General features: G+C 40.6%; 1 protein-coding gene across 1 annotated transcript in view; it reads right to left on the bottom strand.

Annotated features, from left to right (window-relative positions):
- Positions 1-10,118: 10,118 nt before the first annotated feature.
- MTTP (microsomal triglyceride transfer protein) overlaps positions 10,119-13,297 on the bottom strand; it is a 50,834-nt gene continuing 47,655 nt past the window's right edge. The window contains exons 17-18 of the mRNA XM_055434573.2: positions 12,531-12,701; positions 10,119-10,981 (exon numbers count right to left, since the gene is read on the bottom strand). Of these exons, the coding sequence (XP_055290548.2) occupies positions 10,810-10,981; positions 12,531-12,701 (343 nt within the window). The 3' untranslated portion in view covers positions 10,119-10,809. The remainder of the gene's footprint in view (positions 10,982-12,530; positions 12,702-13,297) is intronic.

The raw sequence follows: 13,297 nt of genomic DNA on the forward strand, positions 1-13,297 counted from the left end.
TTACCTATCCTCTGTATGACTGGGGTCCTCTCCTCTCTTCATCCTCTGCTCCTTAGCTTGCTGGCTCAGAATCCTCTTATTTTCCTATTATTTCTTATACAGAGCAATTTAACCACCTAACAAAGCCCTCCTAAAGCAGATCCACTGCAGTATGTCCAGAACCATTGTTCTCATTGTGTATTGCTGAGTAACAATCCACCCTAAAACTTAGTGGCTTAAAAAATACAAAACTCATGTGTTAAACTTGTGAGTCTGTAATTTGGGCAGAGCTCAGTATGGAAGGTTTGGCTCTTCCAAAAGTAGAGCCAAAACCAAAAGGTTTTGCTTTTCATAGCAGCTCAACTTCTAGGGAGAATCTACTTCCACAACAGCCCACAACGGCCCACTCCCATGACTAGAAAGCTGATAATAGCTGTCAGCTGGGAGTTCAGTTGGAGCCAGTCAAGAGCCTCTGTTCCTCTTCAGCTGGGCCTCTCCATGGACAGCTTGAAAAGTGATCAGAAAGTGAAAGTCTCTCAGTCGAGTCCGACTCTTTGCGACCCCATGGACTATACAGTCCATGGAATTCTCCAGGCCAGAATACTGGAGGGGGTAGCCTTTCCCTTCTCCAGGGGATCTTCCCAACCCAGGGATCGAACCCTGGACTGCTTGGGCTTCCTCAAAACATGGTGGCTGGGTTCCAAAAATGAGTATCCAACAGACAGGAACAGATACTGCCCATTTCTCAAGGCCTAGTTCAGAGTGACACAGCATCACTTTTACTCTATCTGACAAGCATTCACAGAGCCCGGATTTCAGCAGGCAGAAACAGTCCCATCTCTCAATGGAAAGAGTGTCAAATAATTCGGGGACTTGTTTTAACCACCATCCTAATTAAGGAGTGCTTTTAAACAGATACTTTTTAAAGAAGGAATTTTAAAGTTAGTTCTTAGACTAAAGAAGTTTAGGTCAAAGATTCTAGAAAAAATCTAGAATGAGAATGGTCTATGCAAGATTTGTACAAGATTTGTTCATTGACATGTCAAGTGTAAAATAGATAGCTAGTGGGAAGCTGCTGTATAGCACCAGGAGCTCGGGTCAGTGCTCTGTGATGACCCAGGGGGGTAGGATGTGCAGGGGACGGAGGTTCAAGAGGGATATATGTATACACATATACACGTATGGCTGATTCACACTGTTGTACAGCAGAAACTAACACAACATTGGAAAGCAATTATGCTCCAATAAAAAAAAAAAGACTTGTTGGGTGTGCTTTATGTGTGTGTTGAGCATATGCTGGAATCTCAGAGGGCAGAATCTCACTGGTGTATTTCTAGCATGGAGGGAATTAATGTTCTTTAGGAATGAATGAATGTCTGCTATATGCCAGGCATTCTGATTCACGAAGAGGTTAGGATTTCAGGAAGCCCTTAAACATGGTGAGAATGCCTGATACGCTGATGAAGCTCTTTAGTCTAAGCCTCGACGAAGGCATGGAGATTGAAAGAGGAAACTGGCCAACGGCTGCAAAGAGGAGATCCATGCCAGCGACCCAGCATGGGGCAGGCATGGTGCAAAGAGGGCTAGGTGTGAAGAGAAGCAGAAAACCAGCGCAATAGCAAGAGACTGAAAGTGAAGCAGCTGTTTAGCTGTGCAGAGGGCAGGGAGCTCTTGAAGGGCTGTAAGGAGAGGAGCGTCTTGGGCAGTAGCATGGCCCAAGCCCTTTGACAGGAAGTTTATCCAACAGAAGTGGTGTGAAAAGATAGTCATCAAAGACACAGCAAAAACTTACATATATTTTTTCTGCCCCAATCAACAGATTGCCCCTGAGTAATCATCCCTGAAGGCTTATATACCTTCAGTACTACTGGGTAGAGAGTGAAAACAGGTTTTATTATACACGTATGTATATTCCACACAAACACTAGACAGAACATTATAGGATAACATTATAACATACACATAATATGTGTCATATTATATATTATTATAAAGAGAGAATTGTGAGATAATGCATATTACTCCTAGCCTATAGTTGCATTCAAGAAATATTAACTACTAACAAAAAAAATAAATATAAACTACTACAATATAGGTCTCCGTTATAGCACATTCGCTACTGAAAAATTTAAGTTCACTCCTATACAGTTTGCTTAAAAATGCTCAAACCACTTACTGGGATATCTTCTGTTTATAAAAATAGTACATGTTTTCTGAAGGAAATTTAGAAATATAAAAGTAATCTAAAAACTAAAAAGCAGGGAAATTCTTAATCACTAAGCAAAATACCTCCAGAAACAAATATTATTACTTGCAAGTGTATTTGATACTTTACATGCTATTTTGTACTCTATTTTTTCCATAAATTTATAAACCTACCTCCTTAACTTCCAATATTTTTAGAGGAATGTATTTTAACATCTATATCTTATTTCTTATTTCATGTTTACTTAATCTCATATTTTAAGCACTTAGTTCTTATGGTTTGGGGCTGTGAAAATAATGCTGCCATGAACATCTTTGAACACAAATCTTTCCAAGCATCTCTGGTGATTTCCTTGAGACAAAATCCTCTAATAAAAGGTCATGAACAATCTTAAAACTTTTGACACAGATATCTCCCTACCATCCGCCCCAAAACATGCAAACACCTTATTTAGAAACTTCATATTTTAGCACTTCACTTGTATAAAATTATCCTGAAGACTGAGGGATGAGAAGCGCCCTGTGATTTGCTGAAATACATATTCACTGCTAAAATACAAACACTTGCCTTCAACACCCCCCCACCACGACCCAACAACCCCACTTTCTAAACACACACACACACAGTTTGCAAACTTTAGAAGAGACTGGGAATCATCTTATGCTTTTAAGTATCTTCTTTTTCTCTAGGGCAAGGCTCTCCAAGTGTGGATCTAAGCTTGAGAAGCTCACCCTTTTTAATTCCCAGGTGGGTGGTAGACGTAATAAGTGTACCTGCAAGCAGGTGGCTCAGTTATTGGCAACTTCTATGCATAGGAAATATGATGGAAGCAGTGCTTGGGGAGATCCGTTCCGGCAGAAGGAAGGGTGAGACGAGGAACTGGAACAGCCGAATGTTGGTGTGTTTGGAGAGTATATGTGGCAGGAACATGAGGGGTGCTGTTTGTGAAGAGTCATGTGGTTGAAGCTGGAATGAAATGTTGAATTTGAGTGTGGAGAGGAAACTGACTTCCAGATTTAGGAGCTCAGAATGAATCCTGGGTAGGTAGCAGAGGACAATGATTATGTGCTTGAACACTAGAGGGAGACTCCTGGATTAATCCAGTGTTCTCTACTGGTTATGAGATCTTACACAAGGCCCTGAGTCTCTCTGTGCTTCAGTTTTTCATACAGAAAAGGTGTATAATTACAGTTTCTACCTTATAAGATTATTTTGAGAATGAAATTATGGGCCACCTATGAAGTGCCTAGAGCAGTGCATGGTGCCTAAGAGGTTCTGTATAAAATGATGAATCATAAGGGTAACTGGTAGACTGTGGGAGAATTTGGTGAAGTACAAATAATTAAGTCTTAGAAACTGTCTGAGCATCCCATCAGTGCTTTGGCTTCACCAAGGTCCTCTCGGATTTTATTGAAAAGCTGATGTCTTCTTCCCTAATTGGGGAATATATTAGAACATCTTCACTCACAAACATCTCTTTGTATCTCAATAATTTAATTCATCTCACATGGAAATCTTATGACTGTGTTTACATGGTTGATCTTCAAGCAAATTGAGTGGGAGAAGTTTAAAAAAGTGGGGATAGGTAACCCAAAACAGAATGGAGGTGACTCACTTTCACCAACAAAGGAATCAGGTAATATAATCTAAAGCCTATTCTGGAAAGAGAAGGTCCAAACTTTTACATGTAATCCTAGAAGATTATGGCAGGAATCTTTTTAGTAAAAATAGAAGGATGAAAATAGCATACAGGTTTATGTGACGTTCCAAGTCAACTGTGAACAAATTAAACTCTTATTAATAGGAGGGTAGCACAGGATTACTAAATCATTCTAGATTAATGTTAATCCCACTATGGAAGGTAAATGATTAGTTAATGTACCTGCATTGGTGGACTTTTTATTGACATCAACTTTTATGCTTTTCTCAGTTCAGTTCAGTTGCTCAGTCATGTCCAACTCTCCGCGACCCCATGAATCACAGCACGCCAGGCCTCCCTGTCCATCACCAACTCCCGGAGTTCACTAAAACTCATGTCCACAGAGTTGGTGATGCCATCCAGCCATCTCATTCTCTGTCATCCCCTTCTCCTCCCGCCCCCAACCTTTCCCAGCATCAGTCTTTTCCAATGAGTCAACTCATCGCATGAGGTGGACAAAGTATTGCAGTTTCAGCTTTAGCATCAGTCCTTCCAATGAACACCAGGACTGATCTCCTTTAGGATGGACTGGTTGGATCTCCTTGCAGTCCAAGGGACTCTCAAGAGTCTTCTCCAACACCACAGTTCAAAAGCATCAATTCTTAGGTGATCAACTTTCTTCACAGTCCAACTCTTACATCCATACATGACCACGGGAAAAACCATAGCCTTGACCTTTGTTGGCAAAATAATGTCTCTGCTTTTTAATATACTATCAAAGTTGGTCATAACTTTCCTTCCAAGGAGTAAGCGTCTTTTAATTTCATGGCTGCAATCAGCATCTGCAGTGATTTTGGAGCCCCAAGAAATAAAGTCTGACACTGTTTCCACTATTTTTCCATCTATTTCCCATGAAGTGATGGGACCAGATGCCATGATCTTTGTTTTCTGAATGTTGAGCTTCAAGCCAACCTTTTCACTCTCCTCTTTCACTTTCATCAAGAGGCTTTTGAGTTCCTCTTCACTTTCTGCCATAAGGGTAGTGTCATCTGCATATCTGAGGTTATTGATATTTCTCCCAGCAATCTTGATTCCGGCTTGTGCTTCTTCCAGCCCAGCGTTCCTCATGATGTACTCTGCATACTTCATCAAATAGAATATGCAATCATACAGTAGGGTCTGTGAGTGTGAACTGCTTGTCTGCACATTCAAGCTGCAAACAGACCTAACTCCGTCTGGGGGCTTTAGAAGTCCTGGATAGTAAAGGAGTCTGATACACAAGAGAAGCCAATCCTGGCTAAGTAGTAGCTGAAGAAAGGTAAAGAAATCATGTGGGAAATCATGTGGTCTTATTCCAAACCGCCCTCACTGCTGTCCTCCCCTGCTTCCCACTCTCCTGGATACTGCATATGAGAGGCTCAGATATCCTGGCCATATTGCACCAAACCCTGAGAGTTAGAGAAGCGTGACCACTGTGCTACCTCACTAGTTGGAAGGAAGATGTAGAAAGTATAAACAAATATCATTTTGTTGAAACTGATCACTGATGACTAAGAACATTTCTCATGACATCTCTAATACTAAAAACAACATAATTAAAGTGGAAAATAACATTTATCAGATGGTACTGTGTGCTCTTCTCCAACACCACAGTTCAAAAGCATCAATTCTTCGGCGATCAGCTTTCTTCACAGTCCAACTCTCACATCCATACATGACCACTTATACTGCAAAGAGATCCAACCAGTCCATTCTAAAGGAGATCAATCCTGGGTGTTCATTGGAGGGACTGATGCTAAAGCTGAAACTGCAATACTTTGGCCACCTCATGCGGCGAGTTGACTCACTGGAAAAGACTCTGATGCTGGGAAAGGTTGGGGGCGGGAGGAGAAGGGGACGACGGAGAATGAGATGGCTGGATGGCATCACTGACTCTGTGGACATGAGTTTGAGTGTACTCCGGGAGTTGGTGATGGACAGGGAGGCCTGGCGTGCTGTGATTCGTGGGGTCGCGGAGAGTCGGACACGACTGAGCGACTGAACTGAACTGAACTGAACTGTGTGCTCTGGTGGCGCAGTCAGTAAAGGATCCGCCTGCAATGTGGGAGACCTGGATTTGATCCCTGGTTTGGCAAGGTCCCCTGGAGAAGGAAATGGCCATCCATTCCAGTATTCCTGCCTGGGAAATCCCATAGACAAAGGAGCCTGGTGGGCTACAGTCCATGCGATCACAAAGAGTCAGACACTACTGTGTGACTAAGCACAGCACTGTGTGCTCAGCACTAACTATTCATTATCTCAAGGAATTCTTCAAACCACCCAGTGCAATAGGATTATCATACCTATTCTAAAGAGGACAAATAGAGTCATATGCCCCAAATCATTCAACCAACAGATTGCAGAACTGGAATTTCAAGCCACAACCTGCCGGTCCCACCCATCTGCTGTCCCCACTGTCTCAATTGACAACTAAATTAACGCAGAAAGTGCAGTGAGTATTTGATCAAACTGAGTCCAGAACAGACTCTTAATGTCAGGAGCCAGCTGAAACACGTGGGAAGCCCAATGACAGTATAGACATCTTGAATTCTGTCCCTCCTCCCTGTACAGGAGCACATTTAGACTATTTTTAATATATTTTAAGCTTTCACAAAAGTTTTTATAAATTTTAAAGTAATTTAATTGGTGAAAATAGAACTGGAGCATTACCAAATGATTTGAGCACTCCTTCCATGTTCTGGGGTTATTATCATCCCTCATTGCTCTCACCCCCACCACCATCATCACAAGGGCATTTAAGCAATAAGAAAATTAAAGCAATTTATATTGGAAAGGAAGAAGTAAAACAGTTTTTATTTACAGATGATGTGATATTTTATATAGAAAATCTTTAGGAATCTATCATAAGATATTAGAACTAATAAGTGAGTTCGGCAGGATTGCAGGATACATGATCGAATACAAAAAATTGCATTTCTATACACTTGCAATGAAAAATTCAAAAATGAAAGTAAGAAAACAATTCCATTCACAATAGCATCAAAAGTAATAGAACACTTGGAATAAATTTGACAAAAGAAGTGCAAACCTTATACTCTGAAAATTACAAAACATCACTGAAAGAAATTTTAAAAGATTTCAGTAAATGGAAAGGTGTCTCACATTCATGGATCAGGAGATCTAATATTGTTAAGATGGTAATACTTCTCAAACTGATGCACAGATTCAATATAATCCTTATCAGAATCCCAGCTGTGTTTGTGGACGTTGACAAGCTAAATCCTAAAATTCATATGGAAAATCAAGGGACTCAGGATAGCCAAAACAATCTTGAGAAAGAACAAAGTAGGTCGACTCACAGGTCCCAGTTTCAAAACTTACTATAAAGCAACAACAATCAAAAGAGTATCCTACTGGAATAAAGATAACATGCAGATTAATGGAACAAAACTGACAATCCAGAAGTAAGCCTTTACACTTACAGTCAACTGATTTTTAACAAAAATGTCAAGACAGTTTAATGGGGAAAAAAATACTTTCAACAAATGCTGTTGGGACAACCAGGTGTCCACATACAAAAGAATGAATTTGGACCCCCTACTGCATATCATATATAAATATTAATTGAAACTAGACCAAATATTTAATTTAGAGCTAACTATGAAACTCTTTGGAGAAGGCAATGGCAAGCCACTCCAGTACTCTTGCCTAGAAAATCCCATGGATGGAGGAGCCTGGTAGGCTGCAGTCCGTGGGGTCGCTAAGGGTCGGACACGACTGAGCGACTTCACTTTCACTTTTCACTTTCACACATTGGAGAAGGAAATGGCAACCCACTCCAGTGTTCTTGCCTGGAGAATCCCAGGGACGGGGGAGCCTGGTGGGCTTCCGCCTATGGGGTCACACAGAGTCGGACACGACTGAAGTGACTTAGCAGTAGCATGAAACTCTTAGAAGAAAACATAGGGGTAAATCTTTGTGACCTTGGATTTCCAGCGGTTTCTTGGATGTGACCAAAAGTACAAGCAACAAAAGAAAAAATAGATTGCTTGGGTTTCACGACAATTAAAAACTCTTGTGTTTCAGAGAACATTATCGAGAGAGTGAAAAGACATCACACAGAATGGAAAAAATATTCAGAAATTATTTATCTGACAAGGGGCTTACACCCCAAATATACAAGGAATTCTTATCACTCAATAATAAGGACAAATAATCCAATTTTTTAAGAGGCAAAGGATTTGAATAAACATATCTCCAAAGAAGATGTAATAATATGCAGTGGTTAGTAACTGCACTGAAAAATGCTCAACATCATTAGTCATTAGGGAAACACATATCAAAACAATAGTGAGGTACCATTTCACATCCACTGCTGCTGCTGCTGCTGCTAAGTCACTTCAGTCGTGTCCGACTCTGTGTGACCCCATAGATGGAAGCCCACCAGGCTCCCCCTTCCCTGGGATTCTCCAGGCAAGGACACTGGAGTGGGTTGCCATTTCCTTCTCCATCACATCCACTAGGATGGCTATAATTTAAAAGGGCAGTAGGATTGTTGTTGAAGATAGGGAGATATCAGAAACCTTATACACTGCTGGTAGAAATGTAAAATGGTGTAGTCACTTGAAAAATAATTTGGCAATTCTTTAAAGTCTAAATAAATATAGAATTGCTATTTGACCCAGCAATTCTACTATGAGGCACATACCCAAGAGAAATAAAAACATATGCTCACCCAAAAATTTGTACACAAGAGTTCATAACAGAATTACTCATAATAACCAAAGGTGAAAACTACCCAAATGAACATCAACTGTTAAATGGTATATTTATATAATGGAATATTATTCAACCATAAAAAGAGTCAAGTACTGGTCATTAGTGGTAAAGAACCCACCTGCCAATGTAGAGACGTGGGTTCAATCCCAGGATTGGAAAGATCCCCTGGAGGAGGGCATGGCAACCCACGCCAGTATTTTTGCTTGAAAAATCCCATGGACAGAGGAACCTGGTGGGCTACCGTACATGGGATCGCAAAGAGTTGGACACGACTGAGCACGCACACACACACTCCACACAGGCTGTTATCACAGAAGTAGCTGGGATTTGCTAAGCATCACATGGCCAAGGTTTCTTAACTCACAACATCTTGAGCTCAGTGCATCAACTTGCTTTTGTTGCAACAAGAGTATCTCTATAGAATGTCTCCTCCAAGGCCAATGCCACCACCACTACCAGTACCCCACACACCAAACCCTCCTGCTTTTTAGTCCTTTTTCTTTTCTCAATAACACAATAAGTGTGCTGGGCCAAAGTTTTAAAAAACTGGGCTTCAAGCTTGTTTTTAAGAGCTTCTGACTGCTGCTGTTTTCAGCAGTGTGTTTTCCAAAGGATTCTGACCACTCATTCGAGCACCTGGCCTATTCTGTAGAGCTGTAGAGGCCCAGTTGTATGTGTGTCTGTGCTCAGAAAGTGACAATAACAGACACACATGGTGCTCAAAGTAATGGATGGCTGGATGGCATCACTGACTCAATGGACACTAGTCTGAACGAACTCCTGGAGATAGTAAAGACAGGGAAGCCTGGCGTGCTGCAGTCCACGAGGTTGCAAAGAGTTGGACATGACTCAGTAACTGAATGACAACAACTATGTAACAGAAGACAAAAGCAATTCAGTAGGAATTCCACATATTTATTTCATCACATATCATCTTAAATTTACAACTAATGGTGGGCTACTTAAACTTCCATTTGTGTGTGTGTGTGTGTGTGTGTGTTTCATGGACAAGTGAGCACCTGTTACCTGTTTGGGTCCTGTCACTATTAACACATTTTTCTGTTTTATTTGTAAATACTTGAAAATGGTTAACATATGAAAAGGTGAAAACTATCCAAATGTCCATCAACTGATAAATGGCATATTTATATAATGGGATATTATTCAACAGTAAAAAGAGTAAAGTACTCATCGCTAGTAGTAAAGAACCCACCTGCCAATACAGGAGACGTAAGATATGTCTCTTTTAATGTCTCCTTTAATTTGTACAAATACAGACATTCTTTTCTTGATTTCATATTTTAGAATCCAAATCCATCAGTTTCTTAAAGTATTATTAAGTTCACCCAGCTTTCATAGATTGTAGTCCAACAGACTGGAACTTCCACCACAAAACAATTGATTGAAAGATAAAAAAAATGATGAATATTTGAGGATCTTCCTTATAAAGGACAGTGGATCACACTGAAGTCTCAAAGAGAAATAGCACAAGAAAAGTCAAATGGAGTTCCTGAAGTTAGTATTTCTAATACTGATAAGCTCAGTCTGACATTTTTGTAAGGCAGAAGGCAGGGGACTGAAAGGCTTTCTTCTAGCAATCTACGTGGCCAGCAGAGAGATGAGATGGTACGTGTCAACTCTGTGTGCCTCCCACCTCAATGCTCAATAAAACTAACAATAGAAGAGATAAACATTAATTCTTGAACATAGTTGACAGAAGCCTTTAAAAGTCATGTCCCTTTTCCCTCATGCCCCCTAAAAACAGCAACAAAAAGCTCTACTTTCCTGATTGGGCATGTTTGGTAGAGACAAGCCATGTAAGATTTTACCAAGGACTTCATATAGTGATTGAACATTTTTGAAACAAAATTGTGCTCCCCCGAGTGTGTGTATGTCTTTTTTTTTTTTTAAACAATAGTTTCTTCCTAGGGCAGAACTAGTCTCACAGTAGTAAATGTGATTTGAGAGATTCAGGAAAACTAAGAATGCTACTAACAGTATCACACAGATTGGCTCAGAATGATACTGTAGGTAGGATTAAATGATTCAGGCCCAAACTTAATTATGTGAGGTTTTTCATCACGTTTTACAAAACTCTTAAATACAGGTAAATATGTAAACACTGTGCTCTCAGAGAGCAATACTTAGGCTGTCACGTCGTATCCCTTCTGGCGAGATGGAGTCTAGTGAAACAGCCCCATCAGTTTCAAAACCATCCACTGGAACTACTCTCTGGTTGAGGAGCAAACACCGCCTTGCACATGTCAGAGTTCTCTTGGTGCAGCGGGAATTCACATCCTCCTATTAGGCTTTCTTTTCTCTTCCGAGAAACATAACCTCTGCCTGTGGACAGCCTTTCATATTTTGTCTCAAATTGCCTGCATGACAACAACAATGACAAAATCACACACATATTAAAGTCACACCACACCCATCAGAGCCCAGTTATTGAATGAACACCTCAAGCTTCTGAGTCAAAGCCATTTGAGAAAGGACATCAGTACCAAAGCTTTCATTCCCACGAGTGGGGTGATTTTTTTCTTCCCATTTCTTTTTCCACTAACAGATACACTTCACAGGCCTGGGATATGAGAGTCCTGCCACTCATTTTTCTGGAATGAAGGACCAAATGCCTCTCAGATTTTTGGAGATGCTGCTAAGCTTTGTAGGTCATGCTATGTCCCCCATCCCTCATTCCAGGGGCCCTGCCTTTGGAATACTCCCCTTTCAGTAAGGAGCAAATCCATCTGGGTTTAAGCCAACAATGCTGACAGGGAAACACCCCCAGAGCTCTGGGCCAAGTGAAATGTGGAATCAGATCAGTTAGCCTTGTGCCTGGGCTGCTGGTCACTGCATTTTGACCACTGGAAGGTTGATTTTCTTTTTAATGTGTTAATGGAGGCTTATTCTAGACCTGTGTGTGTGTGTTTTAGTCGCTCATTTATTTCCAACCCTTTGTGATCCCACGTACTGTAGCCCACCAGGCTCCTCTGACCATTGGATTTTCCAGGCAAGAATACTAGAGAGGGTAGCCTTTCCCTTCTCCAGGGGATCTTCCTGACCCAGGGATTGAACCCAGGTCTACTGTATTGGCAGGCGGATTCTTTATTGTCTGAGCCACCAGGGAAGTCCATTCTAGACATAAATTAATATAAATTAGCAACTGCTTAATAGCCTCAGGGAAGCTTCCCTGGTGGCTCAGATGGTAAAGAATCTGCCTGTAAGGCAAAAGACCTGAGTTTGATCCCTGGGTTGAGAAGATCCCCAGGAGAAGGCAATGTCAACCCATTCCAGTGTTCTTGCCTGGAGAATTCCATGGACAGAGGAGCCTGGCAGGCTATAGTTCATGGGGTCGCAAAGAGTTGAACACAACTGAGAGACTGAGCATGCACACAAAAGTATGCTAATAAAAGCATTTTTTTTTTAAATTCAAAATCCCCAACACTTAAGCTTGAGCCAAAACTTAAACCAGGTCAAGTTGCTGTTATATGGATTATATAAAACTTGTGAATTCATTTGGGCTTTTAAGCCATGGTAAATGATTGTCAGATGTTCTGTTTTGAGCTTTCTATCCAAGAGAAAACTGTGAAAACAGCTGATAGTAAACATGCATCTAGTGTTTTTGCTGAAACTATGTGGAAACTTACACTAAATCAAATCTCTTTGTTGCCTTGATAAATTATTTCTGGGATAGAATATGATATTATCTCCAGAATCAAATGAACTTGTCATTATAGTTTCTTGGCATGCTAGAAACTGACATTTTTTTTTTAGTCTTATCAATTATTCTTTACTCATTTAAAGAAAACTCATGTCTCACTGGGTTTTACCATTTTCCTTTAATTTCTGTGGAATGTTCAAAATTGGGTGCAAATTCCTGGTGAACTCTTGATGGCCCTAGAACATTCCATAAGTCCTGTTTCTTACCTGTATGGAACATCTTCCTTGTCCATCTGCAGACAAACTAAAAATGGGTACTGAGAAAACTGCACTGTGGAGATAAACTCCAAGCCTGCTTCTGTTTCTGCACCAATTTCCAAGCCAGCTTTCACAAAAGAGGAGTCCACTGTGATGTCACCAGTTATTAACACACTTACCCTAAAAATTGAGCAAAATAATCCATGAATCACATTTAACTGAGCTGAACTAACAGACAATGGGGTCTGAATTTCTGACATTCATAACTAGAAAGGGACTAAGAGGTGACCTAAATTTGCTTAGAATTCTGTTGGTACCAGAGCCTGGATAGTTCTAGGAACTGGGCAGTGAAAATTTGACTTACCTCTGAGTCCTCTCCCAGCCTTCAGTTCTAAATGTGGGAATGAAATGTCTATCTGGCATTAATGTTTGATATGGGCATACCAAGAGCCAAGAGGAAAAGATGCCTGGGATCTGGTCCTTTCAGAAAGTCAGAAATACCTGATTATCTTAAAATCTAAGTTCACCCAGAAGACAGCTGATGTTTACAACATTTTTCTTGGTACCGATCTCTCTTTTGGCTTCTATGTAGTTATTTTAAGTTTTTCATTACTTTCTCTAAAAGGTCTTTGGTGACATAAGTCTATGGTTGCCAAGATTTTTTTTAAAAATACAATATCATGAAGAACAGTTCCTACAGCATGTACATTGCGTGCCTCAGAAAGGACAGATATCATAGGTTCTCCAACGATCACCTAGACAGACTGGACTGAGTA

Source organism: Moschus berezovskii, chromosome 5, assembly GCF_049115385.1.
Source record: "Moschus berezovskii isolate FMDL1 chromosome 5, NW_MosBer_1.0, whole genome shotgun sequence".
NCBI lineage: Eukaryota > Metazoa > Chordata > Mammalia > Artiodactyla > Moschidae > Moschus > Moschus berezovskii.